Source organism: Rattus rattus, chromosome 9 (assembly GCF_011064425.1).
Source record: "Rattus rattus isolate New Zealand chromosome 9, Rrattus_CSIRO_v1, whole genome shotgun sequence".
NCBI classification, from domain to species: Eukaryota; Metazoa; Chordata; class Mammalia; order Rodentia; family Muridae; genus Rattus; species Rattus rattus.
The window spans coordinates 96,646,350-96,670,481 of NC_046162.1; the positions used below are offsets into that span (position 1 = coordinate 96,646,350).

Consider the following 24,132-nt stretch of genomic DNA (forward strand, 5'->3'; position numbering starts at 1 on the left):
GTCCCCGCCCGGGCAGGGATGACCATCTGGGCGGCCCCTCCATCCTCCCTAATGACTCATCAATCCTCGTGAGCAGCAGGCATAATTTCATGCCACAGTAACCTTTTCTCTTGCTGCAAATTCCTTTGCACAAAACTCCAGTTCCCTCTTTGTGCTACCAGACAAAGGTGGGAGAATGCAACAGGGCCAGAGGCCTAGCACGGGGGAGCAGATCCCGAGGAGAGACTGGGAGAGCTGGCCCACTCCTGCTCTTTGTCCCAGCAGCCCTCCCTCCTCTGCCCAGTTTTTGTCAATGATCAGCTCTTTCCTTAATGAGTGTAATTCCCCTAATTATAGACTGTAATTAGCCCTGATCCCAGAGATGGGAACAGGGGGAGCGTGTGTTCACGGGCATTTCTCGTGGGCTGGAGGAAGAGGGTGCCAGGAGAGTGAGGGAGGGCCTGGGTTCCCATGCCTGTGCAGGCACTGTCCAGGCCGATGGAGGAAGTCACAGTTGTGAGCTTCCACACAGGCCGGTGGCCGGATAGATTCCTCTGGCCTGGACCCAGTCCGGGTGGAGAGTCAGAGTGCCTGACGCGCCCCTCCCTCCTTCATCCAAGCATTCTGGCCCTGGAGCTGGCTCCAGAAACAGCCGCCAGCAAGAAAATAACTCAACAGATTGTGGTGGTGCAGACTCCCTGGGAACGGTTGGTTGTCATGGCAATTGGAGGAAGCTCATCTTGGGAAGTGGCACTTACCCGTGATGGAGTCTGGGGGCGCCTCTCGATGCTACCACCAGCCCCCTGCTTTCACATCATTCCAGCCCACTCCCTTCCCAGGCTGTGCTGGGACTCGCAGGGAAGATGACAGGACAGGTGCTGAGTCTGACACCTGGCCTATGGCTCCCAGGGAGACAGCTCCTCATCCCAAACCCCGGCTGGGTATAGTCCTCCCTAGCCTAGCCTAGGGAGGGTGAATGACGGTGCTGAACCAGCTCCAAGGCCAGCCTTGTCTGTTACTCTCGGGTTTCTCTGACTCCTCAGGCCAGGATTCCATATTAACTGGGGCCAGGTAGGAAGCAGAGGGCCTTGGGAGCCAGGAACTCAAATCCCTACCCTACCATACTTTTACAGTATGACAAGGGTACAGAGGCTCTCCCAACCTCTGCTTTCTTTATCTTTAATGGATTAGTAGCCCCTACCCTACCTTCTTTCTTCCAAGTGTATTATGGGTACCAGGTGAGAAGGAGCTCTTTAGGAACTAGAAAACGCAGCAAATGTAAGATGTTAGCACTCACGACTGCAAACATTAAGGCAGCTTGGAGGGGGCAGGGGGAGGGGGCAGAGGTAGGTGTGTGCTTTGTGCCAGGCACTGCACATATGGCCTCTCACTTAACCTCTGCAGCGTTGGAGCATATACCTTAAATCACTGGTTAAACAAAGACATTGAGGCACGGAGCAAAGAAGTAATTTGCCCACGGTGTCAGAGCAAGTAGCATAGTCCGCATTTAAACCCTGACCCCAGAACCCATCTCCTAAACACTGCCCTCTCCACTGGCTAATCGCAACTAGCGTCTTATTAGTCAAACCCTCAAACTCTCTACTTTTTTTCACATAGCAACTAGGAATACGACAGGTGGGAAAGGCCTCAAAACTGAGTCACAGGCAAGTCAAGCTTTGGTAGTTCATCTGCCCCAAGGCAACCCCTTTCTCTGTTCACATAAAGGCACACAGAGGCACAGCCACACCTTCTTTCTATTTTTCTCCTTGTCAGCTCCGGGCATTCTACCCACCTCTTAGACCCAAGCCAGACTCTCCCTTAATAAGCTATTTCTGGGGCTTAGCCTAAGGGTTGGGGTTTACCCGGCAATTTTATGGGATTTGCTGCCGCTATGTGGTCATAGGTGGTATTACAACTCCGAAAGCAGAGTGGCCAATCCACGTCGTTTTCCAAGAGAGCGTGACTTTCTCGAACCCCTCCCACTGTCTTTAAAAGTCGTTTGCTGACCTACTGACCGTGTTTCTCAGTAATGTCAAAAGCTACCCTAATAAAGTCTCACCAACATGACCGCCTAAACACGAGCTGAACAAGGACAACTATAGATATGCCAAAGTGGCTAGGGCGAAGACCCCTTAGAAAGACCTGCTAAGGAATGCTGAGATCAAGAGAAGTCGTCTTCCTCCGAGAAGAGCCCAGCAGTCAGTTATCCAATAGCTAGTGGTCAGCCCTGAAAACACTCACATGGGTAATATTATACAGACTGAGCAGGTCATGCATGCAATCACTAATAAAAAAGGAGGCAGGGGTTGGGATTTAGCTCAGTGGTAGAGCGCTTGCCTAGCAAGGGCAAGGCCCTGGGTTCGGTCCCCAGCTCCAAAGAAAAGAAACAAAACAAAACAGAACAAAAAAGGAGGCCATACCTTTGAGAGCGAGTAAGGAGTGGGTATGTGGGAGGGCTTGTGTGGGAGGGCTTGTGTGGGGAAAAGGAAGAGAAAAACGATATCATTATATTATAGTTTCAAAAATAAAAGCAAACGAAGAGGCCTTTGCCGCTGCTACTGGAGGACACTGAGGCCAGCTTCACTGTCTGACTTCAGTCTCTCCTTCTGAAATTTGTGTTTGTTTCCTACAGGAAAAATAACGTCTACAAGTCATCCATGATATTTTTCCTTTTAGCACTGAGGTTCAAACACAGGGGGACACTCTACCACTGAGTTAATATGTATACACCCAGACTTATAGATTTGTAATCATCTTGGTGCCAGAGATCTGCCAGCTTCTGTATGGTTTTTGGTTTAACTGTTCCGTTGTTTTTAAGACATGGTCTTGGGCTGGAGAGATGGCTCAGCGGTTAAGAGCACTGTCTGCTCTTCTAGAGGTCTTGAGTTCAAATCCCAGCAACCACATGGTGGCTCACAACCATCTGTAATGGGATCGTCTGACCTGCAAGTGTGCATGCAGGCAGGATGCTATACACATAATAAATAAATAAACCTTAAAAAAAAAAAAAAAGACGGGGCTGGAGAGATGGCTCAGTGGTTAAGAGCGCTGACTGCTCTTCCAGAGGTCCTGAGTTCAATTCCCAGCAACCACATGGTGACTCACGACCATCTGTACTGAGATCTGATGCCCTCTTCTGGCATGTGGGTATATATGCAGCAGAGCACTCATACATTAAAATATAAATAAATAAATAAATAAATAAATAAATAAATAAATAAGACATGGTCTTACTACGTAGCCCAGCCTGACCTTGAACTCAGAACCCTCTGGCCTCAACCCCAGAGATTACAGGTGCACCAGCCATACCTGACAAGCATTTCCAGTCTTATTTAAGAAGTAAGGAAATAGCAGGTATGGTGAACCCTTAATCCCAGCACATGGAAAGAAGAGGCAAGTGGATCTCGGAGTTCGGAGTAGCCTGATTTGTAGATCCAAGTTCCAGGACAGCCAGGGCTACAGAGTCAGTGGCAGCACTCGGGATTGGGCGGGGATGGGGTAAAAACACTCAGAGAAAGCTTAAGTGTTATTGGGCTTGGATAGGAACCCCGGTCTCCAGCCTCCAGTTCTCTGCTGTTCTGATAACCAACCCCCACTGACCTCTAGGAGGGAACAAATGGGATGCTTCTGTGGGACTTCCAGTGCTTCCTCTGAGTCCAAAGACACCTGGAGCAGGCTGTGCAGGCGCTCCCCTCCCCTCCCCCTCCCCTTCCGCTGCTCCCCCCTGCTCCCACTCCCTCCCTCCTCTCCCTCCCTCCCTCAATGTCACCCATTCTCTCTTCATAGCCTATCTCCTGAGCTGCCACTTTCCTCGGCGTCCAGCCTATGGAGATGTGACTGTCACCAGCCTCCACCCAGGAGGCAGCGCCCGCTTCCACTGTGCCACTGGCTACCAGCTAAAGGGTGCCAGGTTCCTCACCTGTCTCAATGCCACCCAGCCCTTTTGGGATTCCCAAGAGCCTGTCTGCATTGGTGAGTGGGTCCCCACAAGGAAGGCTCAGTGTCAAAGAGAGGAGCAAAGTGGGAGGGGGGTCATTCTCTGGTCTCCATTGCTTTCTGGAACTTTCAATTATTTTCTATAAGGAAGCCAGAAGATGGTCACACATCTCAGTGGTATTGAGCCCACCTATGTTTATTACCTACCCATTATATGTCAGCATCACAGGTCGAGTTCAGAGTTGGTTTTCAGTGTTAGATGGGTAAAATGAATGCATGGATGTGGAGAGAAAGCAGGACCAATCAGGGATGATTCACGCCTTGGCAGACCGCTGGCCACAGGTGACCTCAGACACCTTCTGCAGTAGCTCTCCAGGCATTACTACGCTGTCATTCTTTGGTTGACTGCTAAGGAATGTTCAACACTGACCTCTCTGCCCTGAAACTGCCTTTCTTCTCCAACAAGGCTGGGCTGCTTGTCTGGGTCCAGCAGTGAGGGTTTCTGGGACACTTGACCACAGAATTCATAGAAGGTAAGAAGAGGCATGCGTCAAACCTGGCTTATTTCCTCAGAGCTCCACAGTTTCAGGGAAAGGGGAAAGGAGCGTAGAGATGCTGGAGAGATCGTTCCATAGCTAGGAGCACCTGCTGCTCTTGAAGAAGTTCTAAAATCTATTCCCAGCACACATTCAAGAGGCTCTCAATTGCTGAACTCCTTGAGGATCTAGCGCCCTCTTCTGGCCTCCACAAGCATTGCACTTACATGTACAAGCCCACACTCATAGACATGTAACTTGTAAAAAAAGAATTATTATTTATTTTATTTATATGAATACACTGTTGCTGTCTTCAGATGCACCAGAAGAGGGCATTGGCTCCCATTACGGATGGTTGTGAGCCACCATGTGGTTGCTGGGAATTGAACTCAGGACCTCTTGGAAGAGCAGTCAGTGCTCTTAATCACTGAGTCACCTCTCCAGCCCTGCATGTAACTTTTAAAAGAGTAACCTAGAGCATAGGTCACTAATTCTAAAACAGGGAGGAAAAGGTACCTGGAAGAGTCTTAAAGCGGCTAATGTGGTGGTCACAACGCAATCCCAGCATCTGAGAGGCTGAGGCACAAAGGTTTGAGTTCTAGGCCAGCCTGAGCTCCATAGCCAGACCTTGCCAAACGTGGAGGTTGAAGTGACCTGGGAAAAAGCAACCGTTCATCCCACATTGGTATTGAGACAGCTCCCTTGAGGGGGCAGAGCTGAAGGTTTGGGCTTTCCCTGTGGGGAACAGTGTAAGCAGTGACGGACAGGAAGGACAGGGTGTTTAAGGCATTGGGGACAGACAGGTGGAGTAGACAGTGGGAAGGACCTGCACTGCCCAGACAAGACACAGGGTGCACAGATGCTGAGGTTTCTGAGCAGGGAGGGGAGGAAGTCACAACTGCTCCGCCAGCAAAGGTTGTCTGAAGGCTGGGAAGCCATCCTGGAATGAGGATATGCTCTGGGGCAGTGATTCTGTGAATGGAGAGGAGGGAAGTTCAGAGACACGGATGAGAGAGGCAGGCTGAGTGAACAGGGACCTGAGTTCTGGTTCCTGGAGATTAAAAGGTCTGAGATGGCTAAAAACGCAGAAGGCTTGTGGAGGAAGTGTCGGCTTCGCCACATGACAGACAACTTGTCCTTTTCGTCCTTTGGAGGATTAGACACTTTGGCTTTTTTTTTTTAAAGATTTATTTATTTACCATATATAAGTACACCGTAGCTATCTCCAGACACACCAGAAGAGGACATCAGATCTCATTACAGATGGTTGTGAGCCACCATGTGGTTGCTGGGATTTGAGCTCAGGACCTCTGGAAGAGCAGTCAGTGCTCTTAACCACTGAGCCATCTCTCCAGCCCGACACTTTGGCTTTTGAGCCATATTTCCTTTTATATTTTTCCTAGCTGGTCACCCAGCTTAGATAGGCATGCTCTCTTGCCTCCATCTAGTGGGGAGGCTGGACAGTGGCTTAATGTAGACAACACTGGGATGGGGTGGTTCAGTGCGGCAGGCATACGGGCCAGGGAGGTCAGTTTCACACTTAGGAGACCTGGAGGGCTTCCCACAGACACGGCCAGGAGCACTTCCAGAAACGTCAGCTCAGGGCAGTTTGGTGAATTCTGTGTGGAGGCATACAGAAGCAGCATGATCTAGTAAGTATGCCTGAAGATTTCAGGAAGGGAAGACTGAAAATCAAAAGAGAGGATCCAGGTCATACTGGGTTGAACCCCATCTCTGGGGCAATAGAGAAGGCCTGGGTGATTCCAAGTCAAAGATGGCATGGGTTTCTATTTGAAAACCAGCTCCATGCTGAGACCAAACAGAAAGTTAGATTGCTCCTCCATAGAGAGACAAAACTCATCCTGGGCCCCAAGATCTAGATTCTACTCTTCTGTCATTGGGAGCCTTTGGGGCAACAGTGTTCTGTGTGGGCATTGGTAGTGTGGCCTCTGAGAGCAGAACTGTGTTCATCTGAGAATAACAAGAACTGCCTGGAACCCAGCTTCCTGCTTCAGGTCCCCTCCCGGGCCCATTCACCTTCTATGAATTCCAGAAACCCTCACTGTTGGGCCCAGAGGAGCAGCCCAGTCTTTCTTGCATTACAAGGCAGCAGTCAATCAAAGAATGGCAGGGTAGTAATGCCTGGAGAGCTACTGCAGAAGGTGTCTGAGGCCCCCAGTCTGCCAAGGTGTGAATCATCCCTGATTGGTCCTGCTTTCTTTCCACATTCATGCATTCATTTAACTCATCCAACATTGAAAACCAACTCTAAGTCGGCCCTGAAAGGCACAACCTCTGTCCCAAGGAGGTCCTAGTTAAGGGACGAACCCAAACAGATAACGGACTTTCTGTTTTGTGTTCTGGGAGTTCAAATCCAAGGTCTGTTATCATGCTAGGCAAGGCAGAAAACTAGTTCTACAGAAATAACAAGGCATGGTAATATCATGGTGTCATCTCAGCGCTCCAGGGGCTAAGCAAGGGGACTGCAAGTTCCAAGCTAGACTGGGCTACACGGGAAGAGCCTGTTTCAGAAACAAAAGGCCAGGTGTGGTGGCACGTACATTTTAATCCAGCACTCAGGTGGCAGAAACAGGTGGATCTTTGACTTTGAGGCTAGCCTGGTCTACATAGCAAGTTCCAGGCCAGGACTTCATAGTAAATGCCTATCTCAAAGACAAGAAACAAAACAAAACATAAAAAGAAAAGGAAGGAAAAAGAAGAAAAAAGAGGAAGAAGCCGTGTATAAAAGAACGAGCCGGGGTTGGGGATTTAGCTCAGTGGTAGAGCGCTGCCTAGCAAGCGCAAGGCCCTGGGTTCGGTCCCCAGCTCGAAAAAAAAAAAAAAAAAAAAAAGAACGAGCCTATAATCTTAGTACTCGAACGATGGAGTCAGAAGGATCAGGAGTTCAGGACATCATCCACTGAGTTCAAGGCCAGCATGGGCTCCCTGGAGTTATATATATAATATTGCATATATTATATGTAATATAATAGTATATATATACATATATATAGTCTTTTAAAAGGAGAAAAAAGGAAATCAGTGTCTAGATATGAGTGTTAACAAAGTCAGCTTGGTGAATCCAGAGCCTGTCAGTAGAAGGGAGAAAGGCTTGCCAGCAGCCACGTAACCAGGCAGTCACAACCGCCTACAGTCCAGAGAGCGGCACGCAGAGCCTCTGAGATGTGGACGGTCAGCGGGTGGGCTTCTGAAGTTTGAGCTGCTTGCTGCTGCAGAGTTAAAGCTGCAAGCGTAGCCTTCAGAGCCACCACAGCAAAAATGGCGTCCAGGCCAAGTCCCTATTGTCCATGTAGAGGGTACGGGGCTGAGTAGGGAAGAGGTTTTGGAGGCTGCTTAGAATAAGAGCAGAGACCAAGCGTAAGTCCACTGCCACCCACAGCTGCTTGTGGAGGAGTGATTCGGAATGCCACCACTGGCCGCATTGTCTCTCCTGGCTTTCCCGGGAACTACAGCAACAACCTCACCTGCCACTGGTTGCTAGAAGCCCCCGAGAGCCAGCGGCTGCACCTGCACTTTGAAAAGGTCTCCCTGGCAGAAGATGATGACAGGTGAGGGCTGTCCTGCCTGGATGGGCGTACCTGTCCAGAGCATCCCGACCACATAGCTGCCTGTCTCCTGCCTCAGGCTCATCATCCGTAACGGGAATAACGTGGAGGCCCCGCCAGTGTACGACTCCTATGAGGTGGAGTACCTGCCCATTGAGGGCCTGCTCAGTTCTGGCAGACACTTCTTCGTGGAGTTCAGTACTGACAGCAGCGGGGCAGCCGCAGGCATGGCACTGCGCTATGAGGGTGAGTCTGCTGGAGCCTAACCGACCCGCCAGGCTCTTTCTCCCGTATCTTTCCCCTTTCTGCCTGCATTCTGTCGCTCCTTCCAAGTGTGGGACCCGCCCCTCCCCTCACCACCACCCAAACCCATCCCAGATCCCCGTCCCATCCTTTGCCTGGGTCACAGATTTCTGGCCCAAGAGAATGAATTCTCTGGGTTTTAAGAAAGTTAAGTCGGAGGGGTTGGGGATTTAGCTCAGTGGTAGAGCCCTTACCTAGGGAAGCGCAAGGTCCTGGGTTGGTCCCCAGCTCGAAAAAAAAAAGAACCAAAAAAAAAAAAAAAAAAAAAAAAAAGTTAAGTCGGCCTCAATACTTAGAGGAAAAACTGCTGCTGTAATAGGTTCTCTGGACCCACATGCATATGTGTGGTTCATTAACTCATCAAAAAAATTATTGAGCACCTTCTGTATACTAAGCACTAAACTAGCCAACAAGGAAACAATGGTGATTCAATACGGCTTCCTGACCAAAACAGGGTTGGATGTCCGGTTCCCCTGCCTCCTGTTCCAAGCTCAAGACATACATTTTGCCCTGAGAAAGAAAGGCCATGAGGAAAGAAATAGAAAAACGCCTGTCCTCTGGCCTGCTCAGGAGAGGCTGAGCTGGGCTGGGTCCTGTGCTTCACAGCCTTCCAGCAAGGACATTGCTATGAGCCCTTTGTCAAATACGGTAACTTCAGCAGCAGCGCACCGTCCTACCCTGTGGGTACGACTGTGGAGTTCAGCTGTGACCCTGGCTACACCCTGGAGCAGGGCTCCATCATCATCGAATGCGTCGACCTCCGTGACCCCCAGTGGAATGAGACAGAACCAGCCTGCCGAGGTCAGCAGGCACCGGTGGGTGGGTCTGCCAGGGCAACAAGCAGGGTATAGGGGCCAGCCACAGAACCAGGGCCAGAGGCCCTGCTGAGTGTGATTGATATTTCTCCTAGAGGGAGGAGGTGGGGTCCCCCAGCAGTGGGTGGGTACTCCTGTGGGCAGGTGAAAGCCCTAGAACACCATATTGGAGAGGACGCGCCTTCCCTGGGCTCCCCTTCCTTGCAGCCGTGTGCAGCGGGGAGATCACAGACTCTGCAGGCGTGGTGCTCTCTCCAAACTGGCCGGAGCCTTATGGCCGAGGGCAGGACTGCATCTGGGGTGTGCATGTGGAGGAGGACAAGCGCATCATGCTGGACATCCGAGTGTGAGTGCCTCGGGTCAGGCGAGCCGGCTCCAGAGGCTGGGGACGCCTCTAGTCCAGCCCATCTCGGCCCCTCCCCCAGCCCCTCCCGCTCTGATCCTCCCCTTCTACAGGCTGCGCATAGGCTCTGGGGATGTACTGACCTTCTACGATGGGGATGACCTGACAGCCCGGGTCCTGGGCCAATACTCAGGGCCCCGTGGCCACTTCAAGCTCTTTACCTCCATGGCTGATGTCACCATTCAGTTCCAGTCAGACCCTGGGACGTCGGCGCTGGGATACCAGCAAGGATTTGTCATCCACTTCTTTGGTGAGCTTGTGCTTTCTGACTTGGATTGTAGACCCCAAATCATGACAAGACAAACGGTGCAGGACAATGAGGAGTCTGGATGCCGTCAGGCACGGGGAATCTGAGAAGGCGCCATGTATCACCAGGAGTATTTGGTTAGAGCAAGAAAGCTCTAGGGAGGAAGTCTAGAGGGACTTCCTTAAAAAAAAAACAAAAACAAAAACAAAAAAAAAAACAGGGAACTACAGAAAAGTGTGGGTGCCTGCCTGCCTTTCCACCGGTCTTGAACAGAAATGATTTCCCTCATCCTGTTTTGCTCATCTCAAAGGCCTGAGGAAGTGACAAGTGATTCTGAACGTAGAGCCAAAGCCAAGATGACAATCCTGGAACCTTGGAGATTGGGGGTGGGGGTGGAGACGGGGGAAGAGCATGGGGGTGGGGCTTGAGAAGAGATGATGGCCTCTCCAGGCCAGTCTAGGTCCGGGATAATCTACAAGAACCAAAGGAACCTTAGGGTCGGCACTAGCAGTCGCTTTGGTGCTGGCCAAGAAGCTGCATCTCCCTGCTTCTGTGTCTCCAGAGGTGCCCCGCAATGACACATGTCCAGAGCTTCCCGAGATCCCCAACGGCTGGAAGAACCCATCACAGCCTGAGCTGGTGCATGGCACGGTGGTCACCTATCAGTGCTACCCCGGTTACCAGGTGGTGGGATCCAGTATTCTCATGTGCCAATGGGACCTGAGCTGGAGTGAGGACCTGCCTTCATGCCAGAGAGGTGAGTCTGCCTGTCCCTGTGGTCCCTCCCAGTCTGCCTCCTGGGTTCTGAGAGAAAAATCTAGCACTGGTCCTGTTTCTGCTAGCAACCTTGTTTTTCTAACTTGTCCCTCAGTTTCCTTATCTGTGAAATGGGATGATCCATTGTCACAGGACTTCTAGATAAGTACTACAAGCATCTCCTGGCTGGATGGTGACCAGTAATTAATGACTTTGTTGACCTTAACAAGTGGGGGAAAGGATACATCAGCCAGAGGGTAGACACAGTCAGGTATGGTGTGTCACACGCCTGTCATTTTAGCATTCAGGAGCTGAGGCAAGAGGGTCAGGAGTTGGAAGATTGCCTGAGGTATAGTGTGAGACATTTATCTTCAAAAAAGGGGGCTGAATGGCCGAGAGCTCTTACTGCTCTTGCAGAAGAGGTTTGGTTCCCAGCACCCACATCAGGTAGCTCATAGTCTCCTTAGCCAATTCCAACACCCTCTTCTAGCCTTAATGAGTATATAAATGTATGCAGTGCATATGAAACACACACACACACACACACACACACACACACACACGCACACATGCACACACGCACACACACAATTTAAAAAGTGAAAGACCTTGGGGTTGGGGATTTAGCTCAGCGGTAGAGCGCTTGCTTAGCAAGCGCAAGACCCTGGGTTTGGTCCCCAGCTCCGAAAAAAAGAAAAAAGAGAAAAAAAAAGTGAAAGACCTGAGGCCTGAGGATGTAGCTCCATGGTAGAGCACTACCTGTCCCAGTGCTGCCAAAAGAGAAGCCAGAGTAAACCCCTACAGTCTGGTGTTCGCTGTCCTGTAACGCTCATAAAGCCAGAGTGAACGGATCTTCCTCCCCACCCCCTCGCTCTCTTCCTCTCCCCCACCCCGCCCCTTGCTCTCACTCTGTCTCTGATAGTGTTTCTAGCCTGAAGCTCCTATGAAGCTGAGGATTACCTTGAATTTCTGATCCTCCTGCCTCCACTTTCTTAGGAGGATTACATCCACCTTCTGGAGTGCTGGGATTACAGCACGCACCACCAGGCTGGGTTATGCAGTGCTGTCCATTAGACCCAGGGTTTCATGAACTCTTCGGCAGCACTCCTACTGACTGAGCTGTGGCCCCAGACGCTGAGCCTGCCCTGCTTTTTCCATTCGTAGTGACATCCTGCCATGACCCAGGGGATGTGGAGCACAGCCGACGCCTCATATCCAGCCTCAAGTTTCCTGTGGGAGCAACTGTGCAGTATATCTGTGACCAGGGTTTTGTGCTCACGGGTAGCGCCATCCTTACCTGCCATGATCGTCAAGCGGGCAGTCCCAAGTGGAGTGACAGGGCCCCCAAGTGTCTCTGTAAGTGTACAGTAGGCAGGAGGGGGAACCTGTAGTAGGAGAAAAACCTGACACCTTCACTGAATCTGCCTGCCTTGCAGTGGAACAGTTCAAACCATGTCATGGTCTCAGTGCCCCTGAGAATGGTGCCCGCAGCCCTGAGAAGAGGCTCCACCCAGCAGGGGCCACCATTCACTTCTCCTGTGCCCCTGGTTATGTGCTGAAGGGCCAGGCCAGCATCAAATGCGTGCCTGGACACCCCTCACATTGGAGTGATCCCCCACCCATCTGTAGGGCTGGTAAGTGCTACCACTCCCTGAAACATCCCCCCCACCCCCTGCCTGTGGCCCCTTCCCGTTCCCCTTCTTTGCTAGTCTCTGATTTAACATCACCAAGACAATGCAGGGGTAGGCTCTCCCTGGTCAAATCCTCCCCATGATCAGCCCACTTCTGTGCTCCCTGCATTGATGGTCTGACCCATTAGGCTCACCCACTGCCCTTGGCCCTCCCCTCTTGTTCTAGCTTCTCTGGATGGGTTCTACAACGGCCGTAGCCTGGATGGTGAGTCCCCATGCTTGAGAGCCGGATATATGGTTCCCTGGTTCTTACGGCCCCCAGGCCATGGGTTGCCATAAACGAAAGACAGAGAAAGAGCAGTTGGACCTATCGGGGCATTGAGTTTCTTATCTACCATAGCCAGCTAATGGGAGCTGGTCTCTGAATGTCTTTAAGAAGGGAGGGGACATAGGCTCCAAGGAATGGGGACAACAACTCTAAGCCAGTCCACCCTTTGCTTTCAGTTGCCAAGGCACCTGCCACCTCCAGTGCCCTGGATGCTGCCCACATGGCAGCTGCCATCTTTCTACCATTGGTGGCCATGGTGTTGCTGGTGGGAGGAGTGTACCTCTATTTCTCCAGGCGAGTCTGGCTTTTCTTCCTTTTCTGCATGCCCAGCTCAACCCCGGCCTGTACTCCTGACTCAAAGGCTCCTCTGTCCCCCACAGACTCCAGGGGAAAAGTCCTCTGCAGCTTCCCGGAACTCATCCTCGCCCCTATAACCGTATCACGGTAGAGTCAGCATTTGACAATCCAACTTATGAGACCGGAGTGAGTATCCATGTTGGCCTAGATACCTCTTCAGGACTCGTTCTTTGACCCCTTGGGTGGGTATGCCTGCCCAAGGTCTGCCAGACCTTTCCCCTTTGCCTTGGGAAGGTGGATTCGGGCTCGACGAATCTTCTACAAGTTTCCAACTCCCCGCAGTCTCTTTCCTTTGCAGGAGACGAGAGAATATGAAGTTTCCATCTAGGTGGGAGCAGCCTGGGGATGCATATGCAGTCCTGCATCACAAGCCGGCGGCAGGGCTCCCGGCTCTCTGCTGTCCCTCACCTCCTGTACATACCGCCTGGGAAGAGACACCACCGACCCCTTCCCCGCCTGCAATGCCCACAGTGACCTCTTTTCTTGGCACCACTGCCCACTTAGGGCCCTTCTTTGGATTTGGGGGTGCGTGCCTCAGGTAGAACATAGCTGGTGCACATTACCAGCAGCCAACATTCTGCTTCTCTTTTGCCCTGGACCTCCAGCCCTGGAAGTTGCAGGCAGAGAAGGGGCACGTTTTACACATAGCCACCATCCAGCCCTGGCATGCAAGGACTCCAGAAGAGCTGACTTGACAGCAGGGTGCCTCTCACAGGGCCAGCACCAGAGGTAGAGGTCGAAATTGTTCTCAACTGTGACCTCTTGGAAGTCCTGGCATACCAACACCAGCCCCTCAGGGAGGTTTTTAGTTCCTCTCTAAAGGCTTAGAATAGGACAGTTAAGCCTTCTGCCCTGTCCTGGGGAGGTGATGACTTTAAGGCATTCTAAAAGGTTCAGGGACTCTATCCCAAGCTCAGGTTGGGCCTCACTGGATACCCATGCTCCACACCAAAGCAGGACACCCTATGGCTCCCTGGCATCCCTCTACCCTGAGGAGGGAAAGCCCTTCCTTGAAATTATCTGGCTGTTACAAATGTCCCTTTTCCCACCTATGCCTCATCTAAGCCACTTATGATGTTCCCCCTTCCTGCCACTATGTTATGGCATGCCAGGAGAGGGCAGGTACATTCTGGAGATGAGCAGATGTCCAAGGACCCAGGAATGTGGCACAGAACAGAAGTCAAAAATCCCCAGGAGGAATCTCAGTCTGGACCGAAGGTCACTTTGTACATATGATGTATTATATGGGGTCTGGGCTCCAGCCAGAGAACAATCTTTTATTTCTGTTGTTTCCTTATTAAAATGGTGTTTTGGAAAAAAAAAAGTCAAGCAGTGTGAGTGGTGATTTCTTGGAGGGAGGGGAGGTAGTAGATGAATGTGATGTGGACCTCGGCACACCAAGACCTGCTGGACGTATCAATCAATCATGCCCAGATGTTATGAGAGAAAAAATGTTATATGCAGTTAACTAGGTAACACTGCCCCCAAAGACATTAGTGCTACAGATGGCAGGTGAGACAAGAGTGGCGAATGCTGTAGGGACGTGGGAACTCAGCAACTCAGGTGCTCCCCAGCCCCAAGGTCTCATTTCGTCCTCTTTGCCAGGGCTAGAGTCATACGGCAGCCCATTCCCAAGCCCCTATTAGTGCTGCTGGATTGCTGACCAGCCTGAGGTAGCATGCACTGCCCTGTCCACTTTTCCTGTCAAGTGAAGCTCGAGGGATTGGAATCAGAACCGTAGAGTGAACCCTTGTACATAAGGCTAGCTTGTCTTGGCCTCAGAGAACATGGAGATTGTGAGCAGGAGGGATGGGCAGCTCAGAGGTCCCTAAGACAGGCTAGAGCCCTGCCCATGGGGTCTTTAAAGGGGCTGCTGAAAGCATGCGTGCAAGCAACATTATAAAGACTGAGCAGGTTGTCCTTAGGTATTTAGAAATGTGTGTATACATACATATATTCACATACGTATGTGACGATTAATTTTAAAAGATGCCATAAATTTGAAAAGGGGCAGGAAAAGAGTATATGGGGGAGTTGGAAGGAGAAAAAGGAAGGGGGAAGTGATGTAATTATGTTATAATCTTTAAAAATAGCTGGGTGGTGGTGACACATGCCCTTAATTTCCGCACTTGAGGTAGAGATACAGATTTTAAAGTGACTGGCAAGGATATACTTAAATTTGCCCCTACCCTATGTCCCCTAAAGCCTTCTGAGATGAAAATATCTTCCCAGCAGCAGACAACAGAAAATTACGGCACTTGGAAGCTGTAAAATTCCCGCTAGCCACTGTATAGCACAAGTCAGGGGTTCCAGTTCATTTATAGTGCAGTGCCTAGATGGACCACAAGAGGTCGCTTCCAAAGGCATTTCCATCCCATCAGCTCTTTCTTGAAGTCCCCTTTAATACGCTGAGCTGGAGCTCTCCAAGGTGGCACCAAGTCCTGCCCCGACTGGGCTGACCTCATCCTCACCCAAAAGAAGGGTGTGTGGAGTGATTTGTACCTCTGGCACCTGTCACTAGAGCCAACTCTCATTCTCCTCACTAGCCTACTGGCCGCTCCTGTTTTCAGCTGCAATGGGTGTGTTGATCAAAGCAAAGTCTTTCTCACTGGGCATAGGCCAGTGGCTTACTTCTTTGCACAGTAATACCTCCAGGCTGACAGCAGCATAGCTATGCTCTGGATAGTAGGGAAGAAGCCAGTGAAAGAGGGCATGTGAGGTTCCAACTTCTGAGGTTATGTAGCATGAAGGAAGCATAAAGCCTGGCCTCTTCCCTTCAGCCCTCTCTGAGACACACATCATTGTCCTATAGCTGCTAGTCTATTTTTGGCCACAGCGATGGAAGACCAGTCAATTTGCATGGCAATCTCCACTTCCCCCATGACATTATTCTTTCTAGGCACCAAGGGAGGGCCACTGGAGAAATGCAAAGTCTCTCTCTCTCTCTCTCTCTCTCTCTCTCTCTCTCTCTCTCTCTCATGCACGCACGCACGCACGCGCGTACGTGTGTGTGTGTGTGTGTGTGCGTGTGTGTGTGTGTGAGAGAGAGGCACTAAAACTTCACAGAGCGCTAAAACTTCACACATATATTTATGTTCTTTTTTATTTACAGTCCTGACTGTCCTAAAGGAGGAGCAACAGTTCCTCAGAGACAGTAAACACGGTGTAGGGACCAAAGTCTGACTTGTGAATCAAGAAATGTTTCCTTTTTAAGGTTTGCTATAAACTCAATATGCAGCCTAAGCAAACTGACGCTCCACTCTGTGTATCTGGAAATGAAGAGTTTCAATCAAATAGTCTCTAAGTCCTTCCCAGTTTTATGGGTCTGAGAATGATGTGTGCAGTAACAGAAAAATGAGTTTAGGGGATGCTAGGCGTAGTAAGTAGTGCACGTTGATCCCAGTAATGGGACCGGAGGCAGAGGCAGATTTCTGTGAGTTCATGGCCAATCTAGTCTACATAGCAAGTTCTAGGCCAGATAGGGCTGCAGAATTTGACTGTTTTAATAGAATGAACGGAAGAAAGGGCAGGACATAGCTACATGTCACCAATGTTAATGCCTAGTGGGGTTCATTCATTCACAATTAGGCAGTGTATCTGTCCACATTGGAAAGTGATAACAACGGGATAACAGCGTACACCCAAAGAGAAGCGTGTCTTACTGCTCAGAAGTCGAGGTGAGGGGTTCAAACTACAAATCCCAGTATGCAATACGGTAGCTCTCAAAAGTATCTTTTCCCGGCAAGCTTTTCCCCCAATACATCCTGCAGTACTGTGCGGCGCCTGCACGCGGAACTACAACTCCCACAATCGATGAGTTCCATCGCGGTTCTTACTCCCAGAGTGCAATGTGTTCCCGTTCACCCTTTGAACACTGCGCGTTGCAAGATGGGGGTTGAAGTCAGCTGTAGGCAGGTACCTGGGCGTTGTCAGGATTACGGACTGTTTGGGCTTTTGACTTCCTCTTTAAGAGTAGTTTTCAGGGACAGTGGTTAAGAGAGGGTGGTAACAGGCAGGTTGAATTACCCTTGGTTCCATCAGGACCCAAGGCAGCAATGCTCCTGCTAAAATTAGGTGCAGATAGTGGAAATTAAGTGGAAATAGCAGCCGTCCAATCTGCCACCAAAAGTGTCTTTTTTTTTTTGTCGCAATTTTTTTTCTCTTTACCAATATGTCGGCCTAGTCCAGACACACCTGACACTGGAGCCATACAGTTCACTACACCATCCATATGAGTACTGCTGCAATCGAAAGCCTATTAGCTCCATACAACAATCACATACTCCTCCTTGGTTGTGACTGAGAACTCCAAGGGCATGGTAGCCCAAATCTCATTACCAAAATGGCGAAAGGAGAAGCTTTTTTTGTGCAGGCCGCCAGGTACAATACGCCTGCGCGTGAAGCGGGTGTGTTAAGGGACGGGGGTGGCAATCCAACACGCCTGCGCGGGACCAGAGACCGTGGTCTGCACACAAACACCAATGGGTGAAGCCTCTTCAAGTTTCTGCGGCTGCGCCATGACCCCTACGCTCTTTCCCAAGCGCCTAAGCGAGGCCTCAGGTTCCGCCCTTTAATCGCAGTACGCTGGCGCACGGCAGAAAGGCGGTGCTTCTGGGCTCCAGGCGAATGCCAGCGCGGCTGCGCGCTGGGGGGTACCCCATCACCGCGGCTGCGCGGGAGCCAGGCCGCCGGCTGTCACTGCGGTTGCGCGCGGCGAGCGGCGATCCCGGGGCGCCTGCGCGGGTGGCTTTGCGGGCGCTCGCGGTAAGTTTGCGCCAAGTGCGCGGCAGCCGGGACGCAGACGGCAGCGGCGGCGAGAGGCGGAGCCCGGGGACCACCCCCCATCATCCTCCCCAGAGTCACCTCACGAACCACAACCTCACCTAACCTCTCACCCCCCCTCCGGTCCCCCAACCCAGGGATGGCAGCGCCCGCTAGCCTTCCCGGCCGGACCAGCGGTCGCCAGAGCCAGCTTTAGCCTGTGGGCCTAGGCCCCGCCAAGGCCTGACCCCCGGAGCCGAGATCCACTGTGCAACCAGCCGCCGGGCCGGGGCTGAGGGGTTGCTCCCCTCTCACGGCCCGTGGAGAGGACGCTGCCGTCCCAGGGACTGGGGGCCGGGGGGTGGGGGGGAGCCAGGGCGAGGAAGTCGGAAACTGTGTTGGGAAGAGAGAAGGGGACCGGGGGTCAGAAGTGTCCTCTTCCCCTCCTCCCCCCTCCCCCCGGGGCTGGGGGGGCCGGAGCAGAGAGCGCCCAGCCCGGGAGGTGGATGAATGTGGGAGAAAATGGAGACCAAGACGATCGTGTACGACTTGGACACGTCGGGGGGCCTGATGGAGGTAAGAGTGGCCCTCATCCCCTTCTCCCAGTGCCAGGAGGGAACCTCCGCCCCACAAAGCCGGCCCTAAGCTCGAAGCGCCAGAGGGCCGGGAAAAGGGGGGGGGTTCTTCCTCACCCAGTCTCTCCCTCCCCTCTTTGCAATTTGGGGGACCGAGCTTAGCTTCTGAGGACGTTTGCAGCAGTTTCACCTACCCGCCGCCCTCGATTCGCTCCCTGAGGCTTCAGCCCACTCCATTTCATTGCACCGGCAGGCCTCCCCACCCCCTTCTTTTCGGCCCCTTTGTGCTTTCCCCCTGCACGTCCGGGTACCAAGCTTCGGGCCTCTCCCGAGCCGGGCTTTGGAGTCCCCCACTGTCCATACAAGGAAGTGGCGAGAAGAGAACCGCGCACCCTCTCCCCATCCCCCTACCCTGATCCTCCCCATTTGGAAGGAGCTTTTCTTGTTGTGCTGCAGGAACGCAGTTAGGGTGGGCTCCCCTTGATTCCGGGGACCGAGAGGTTCTGGAAGCAGCCTGGATGGGAGGAAGAAGGACAAAAGGGGGAAGAGGGGTGGGTGACGGAGGAGCCGCGCCGGTGGGACTACGGGCTGCCCGGGAGCTCCGAATGTGCACACACGCCGTCTGTATGTGTGTGCAGCAAATCCAGGCTCTGCTGGCTCCCCCCAAGACGGACGAGGCAGAAAAGCGGAGTCGGAAGCCGGAGAAGGAGTCCCGGAGAAGCGGCAGGGCCACCAACCACGACAGCTGCGATAGCTGCAAGGAAGGTGGAGATCTCTTGTGCTGCGATCACTGCCCTGCCGCCTTCCATCTCCAGTGCTGGTAAGGGCTGGGGACCCCTTTGGAGCTCCTTGGCAGACCCTACTGAGCACATTCCATCACCAGGCCTGTAGAAATAACGGGAGCTTGCAGCCGCTAGCCGACTCTGTAGTCGCTGATGCGAGCGCCACTGCGCCCCTGGTATTTGCCGGGATCCGGCCAATTTGCGGGAAGGAGCAGCAGCATGTCTTGACCCTGGGATGGGGGTTGGGAGAAGTGAGGTGAGCCCCATCTGAGATTGGTTGTAGATTGGGAGCCGGGACTGAGCGGCTGAGTGCGGCCGGCGGCGGCGGCGGCGGCGACGGGGGAGGAAGGGGAGGAGCTCCAGGTCCAGTGCCGCTTGGCGGCCGCGCGCGCCCGCCGCCCTCAGGGCTGCTGCCTGGCTGGGCTCTCCTTAGGGTTAGTGTGCGGAACCCTCGGCCACCCAGTTTACCCTAGTCCTGACTCAGGCGAGCGGGTGCTTTCGACGGTGCAGGAAATCATGAATGGTGTCTCTCGAGTCCACTTCTCTGCCTCTGTGTTTACAATATGGCGACCTGCCTTTAAATTATATTTTTATTCTCAGCGCCATTTTGGCTGCATATATGATTTGCAAACGTCTCCGGGAGAACGGTGGAGGTAGCCCGTGAGCCCTTTCTGCAGAAGCTCCTTGAGGACCAGGGCTAGGCTCTTGCAGGCTTGATCCCTTTCTCTGCAGCTTGCCCCCTGTTGCCACTCCGGTGCTGCCTCCCTCCTCCCCCTTCCCTCCTCCCTCCCTGCTCTGCTGCTGCCTCTTAGGAAATCGGGCCGGGTTAGACAATTAAAATTGCCCTTGGGCGCCGATTTCTCTTCTCTGCTCTGGATCAACGAGCCCTTTGCCTCAAAATTCTTTGCTGCTGGGGCAGGATTGTGTTAGGATTGTGTTTGGTGGCTCCGGAAAGGCAGTTTTAAGGAACTGAGAGCAGGAAAGCTGTGCGCTCTCCCACCCTAACTGAAGGGGGGGCTGGGTTGATCACCCGCTGTGCTGCTTGCTTGATCCTTCTCAGCCGCTCTGCCCAGAGCACTCCAGCAAGAGTTTAAACTGTCTTCTGCCAGAAGACCACTTTGCTGCCCCGCACACAAATGCCACATCTATACTTCGAACACAGAGAGCCTCTTTTTCTGATCAGCAACAGCAGACCTGAGGCTAGTGCTTAGGAGAAGAGGGCTCCCGGGGTCGGGGTGGGGGCTGTTTGTTCCCATTTTGATGGGGAAGGACGGGGTCCTGTCCTTTGTTTTGTGCCGCTCTTTTTAGTTCCTTGTTTTTAAAAAAGTGTATAAGGGCCACTTCCACCTACATTCTGAAATCTCCTGGTATGTGGAATAGCGCCTGCTGTATTTGTACTAATTGCAGGTTTTATTAGACAGATGACTGATACTGGGCAAATTAGGACTGTGGTCAGAAGTTATGTGGGACATTCCCATTACTGACTCCAAGACACCTTTGCCTATAAAGGCACCCCACCTTGGCTTGTAATGTTCCAGAGACAAAAATTACTATCCTGGAGGAAGCTTTGCTACGGGCCTTTAATGTTTTATTATGAAGTGAGTGGTGCCAGCAATGAGGGCCTGTAGGTTTTGTTGTTAACCTTTACTTCCTCTAAAGTGTAATCACCTGGAGAAATCCCTCTGGTCCAGTATCTTTTGCTGTTCTTTTCTGTTTGGGATATGTGAGGGTTAAGATGGCCTCACTCTGTAGCCCCGCTTGGCCTTGAGCTCACAATCATCCTCCTGCTTCAGCCTCCAAAGTGTACCTTGTTCTTCCTTCCTGTTCTTGAACACAGGAGAGATTTGTGCTTGAGTCTGTTGCTTACTTTTGTTGTACTTATTTGATATATTACTAGGACTTTTAAATTTGTTCTCTTCCCTTTTTCTTCCTTTTTCTGTAATTTTTGAGACAATCTTGCTGTGAAGCCCTGTTTGACTTGACATTGTATTTTTTATAGAGCCCAGGATGACTTCTAACCTGTGCCAGTCATTCTTGCCTGGGTCTCCTGAATGCTGGGATAACAGGTGTGCACCACCATGTCCAGCTATGTATATATGCATAGTTTTGTGTTTTTTTTTTTTAATTTTAAGCATTGGCTAATATTACCTCTAGGGTGAAGTGGTTGTTAGCTAAGATTAGTGACTCCTGTTAAGTGAACATTTGATAAACTGTTATCTTTTTTAAAAATCTCAATAATGTTGAAATTATTAAAAGTCTGAAGCATCTTAAGAGCATTTGCTACACAATCATGAGGAACAGAGTTTGGATTTCAGTACCCACACAGCAACCTGGGTTGCCCGACATATCCTGCTTGGGCAGGAAGCAGAGGCAGGATTATTGGCACTTAACTAGCGTCTAACCTTGTTGAGATCTGGTCAGTCCAGGTCGTAGCTTAGCTGAGAAAACACCCAGGATTAGGGAGAAACCCTGCCTCTGTAAGGCAGAGAGTAATGGGAGGACACATGTACTCACACACATGGACACATAGTTTACTTTTGTTTGTGGGGTGACGTGGAGCACAAGTGGAAGTCAGAACAGGAGTGGGCTTTCTCCACTGTGGTGGTTCCTAGGGATTGGGCTCAGGATGTCAGGCTGTCCTGTTTGGTAGTAAGTACCTTTACCTCCTGAGCCATCTTACTCCTAAAATAAATAAACCTTTATGTTAAAACACATCAACAAAATCAAACTGAGGCATGGAGAAAGTGGGTTATCTTTGTCTAAGGCTGGGCTTTTTAACTCTAAAGCTGAACCATGAGCCTTCTAATAGACGAGGGTAGAGCTTGTCAAGGCTGTTTGTTTGTTTTGTTTTTTATGAGTACACTGTCTTCAGACATACCAGAAGAGGGCACCAGATCCCACTACAGATGGTTGTGAGCCACCATGTGGTTGCTGGGAATTGAACTCAGGACCTCTGGAAGAGCAGCCAGTGCTCCTAACCACTGAGCCATCTCTCAGCCCGCTTGTCAAGCTTTAACTATGGTTTTTGCTCTAGCTGGAAGGAGAGTGAGGGAGGGTGTCTGTCTGGTTGTTGGTGAGACTGAGGCCTGCTCACACTAAGCATGTCACTGACTGTTTCCCCGCTTTTTCCTGAGACCATGAGTGGTAATCAGACTGGAGAACAGTAGTTACTGAGGTAGGATTTGTTTACTTCATCAGTTCTCCCCGAAGGTGTCAGTACTGAATGTACCATTGGCTTAGCTGAATTAGTCTCTAAGTCACAAAACATTCTAAGTTTGGTGAAAGGGCAGGAAGCCATCTTTTAAATGAGAATCCCCTAGGTGCTTTCATTTTATAAGTGAGGATTTCCCCCACTTTTCTGTATTTTAAGCCATAGTCTCTCCAGCAAAATTGAAATACTAATTCAGCCAGGGTTGTGTGGTCAAGCAGTTAATATGTGAGAGATCTTGATTCCTGGGTGTGTTTTCAATAGTTTCCTGTTCTTGCTTCCTTGTGTGGGGTAAGGTTAAATGCAGCTGTGTCCTTCCTTTAGAACTTGCTGAGATACATTACTGAGATATGTGTAGTAATCACACTGTCCCTTATGCACAGAGTGTATGAGAATGAGGGAAGCTCTGTAAGACAACTGGGTATATGTTTGTTGCCTGTAATCCCAGCCTTCTAAAGGGAGAGGCTAGAACAGTGAAATTCCAAGCTTGCTTGGTCTGTGTGAAAAAAACACACCCAACCAAACAAAAGGCCCTTTGTCTGGATTTTTGCCAGTCTGCTTTGTGGTAATCAGTATATATCAGAATGTCCCTGAAGTGGCTCTCTGGGTGGGATGGTACTGGGAATTGAACCTTGGTAGGGCCTGGGTAATCTGCCTCAGTTTCCCAACTAGACAAGATTATAAGCCTGAAATACCAAGCCTAGACAGAAGTGGTTACTAGGCAAACTAGTCTTGGGCTTAAGACACAACACTAAACCAACCATTTCATTTCCTTACTGGAGGAAAGGACTGCTCACGTCTTGCTTTTGTCCTGCCTTTTGTCTCAGGGATCAGTGTACTGTGGAAAATCATGCTGGTTATGGTCTTTCTGGGTTTTCGGTTATTATTCTCTGTGTTAGGAAACGAGTTGTGAGGTATCATAACCTCAGCAGGTTATGATAGTAGGTTACTAAGCCTGGCCCTGATGAACTGGAAGGCTTTCAAGTGTTTGCTGGTGACCGTGACCCTTGTCATCACAGTGGTGTATAAGGTTTCTCTACATAGATTGATCTATAGAAATCTGTTAAAAAGTAAGATAACTGGGTTGGAAGAGATGGCTCAGGAGATATGAGTACTGGCTGCTTTTCCAGAGGACCAGAGTTCAAGTCTCAGCAACCATATGGTGGCTCACAACATCTATAACTAGTTCCACGAGATCGGATGCCCTCTTCTGGCTTCTGTGGGCACCAAGAACACATATAGGCATGCGTAGTACATATAGGCAAAGCGCACATGAAATATAATTTGTTTAATTTTTTTGAGATAGGGTTTCTCTAAGCAACCTTAGGCTGTTCTGGAACTCACTCTGTAGGTCACACTGGCCTTGAGCTCAGAGATCTGCCTGCCTCTGCCTCCCAAGTGTGGGGATTAAAGGCGAGTACCACCAATGCCTGGCTTAATTTTTAATCTTAAAAAAAAATGTAGGCTAACTGGTAGAGCTCTAGTTGTTTATCCATCTTCTGTTTGAGTTAGGAAGGATTGTTGTCACTGATGAGTGACTACCACAGAGGAACAGTAATGAGGTGACTAGAAAGTGGCTGGTTTCTCTCAAAACTTTTTGTGGAATTTTGCTCTAAACAGACAACCAAAATGGTCTGATTGAGAAGTGCATCCACCTTGGCAGATCTCAGCGTGGTCCCTTCCTGTCAGACAGATTTCTGTAGCATTTGCCTCCGAGTGTTATATTTGGAATTGTTGGCCGGCTTTCCTCTCTCTGGTGTTGGCAGCAAGATCCAAAATGAGGTTTTCGAAGAATAAGAGTGAAAAGGTCTCTGTGTGCAGGCAAAACTGAGCTCGGCATGGAGTTTTGCGTGTTTAATTTCCAGTGAGTCATAACAAAGGTTTCACACAAAAGCATCTAGAAAGTTTCCATCTTAAAAAAGATCTTTTGCTCTAAACTTAAAAGAATT

General features: G+C 50.8%; 2 protein-coding genes across 8 annotated transcripts in view; both read left to right on the forward strand.

Annotated features, from left to right (window-relative positions):
* Positions 1 to 14,186, forward strand: part of Sez6 (seizure related 6 homolog) — a 49,419-nt gene extending 35,233 nt beyond the window's left edge. Inside the window, exons 5-17 of one of the 5 annotated variants that reach the window (XM_032912026.1) lie at positions 3,766 to 3,951; positions 7,852 to 8,020; positions 8,097 to 8,263; positions 8,927 to 9,121; positions 9,343 to 9,481; positions 9,592 to 9,788; positions 10,348 to 10,542; positions 11,706 to 11,897; positions 11,978 to 12,175; positions 12,399 to 12,437; positions 12,677 to 12,794; positions 12,881 to 13,039; positions 13,156 to 14,186. In XM_032912026.1, coding sequence (XP_032767917.1) covers positions 3,766 to 3,951; positions 7,852 to 8,020; positions 8,097 to 8,263; positions 8,927 to 9,121; positions 9,343 to 9,481; positions 9,592 to 9,788; positions 10,348 to 10,542; positions 11,706 to 11,897; positions 11,978 to 12,175; positions 12,399 to 12,437; positions 12,677 to 12,794; positions 12,881 to 13,031 — 1,946 coding nt within the window. In that variant the 3' untranslated portion in view covers positions 13,032 to 13,039; positions 13,156 to 14,186. Of the gene's footprint in view, positions 1 to 3,765; positions 3,952 to 7,851; positions 8,021 to 8,096; positions 8,264 to 8,926; positions 9,122 to 9,342; positions 9,482 to 9,591; positions 9,789 to 10,347; positions 10,543 to 11,705; positions 11,898 to 11,977; positions 12,176 to 12,398; positions 12,438 to 12,676; positions 12,795 to 12,880; positions 13,040 to 13,139 lie in introns of all 5 variants that reach the window. The other 4 variants (XM_032912027.1, XM_032912028.1, XM_032912029.1 and 1 more) reach the window with 4 other exon arrangements.
* A 3,175-nt stretch (positions 14,187 to 17,361) lies between these two features.
* Phf12 (PHD finger protein 12) overlaps positions 17,362 to 24,132 on the forward strand; it is a 45,992-nt gene continuing 39,221 nt past the window's right edge. Inside the window, exons 1-2 of one of the 3 annotated variants that reach the window (XM_032911713.1) lie at positions 17,362 to 18,194; positions 18,832 to 19,013. In XM_032911713.1, the coding sequence (XP_032767604.1) occupies positions 18,129 to 18,194; positions 18,832 to 19,013 (248 nt within the window). In that variant the 5' untranslated portion in view covers positions 17,362 to 18,128. The remainder of the gene's footprint in view (positions 18,195 to 18,831; positions 19,014 to 24,132) is intronic. The other 2 variants (XR_004388993.1, XM_032911712.1) reach the window with 2 other exon arrangements.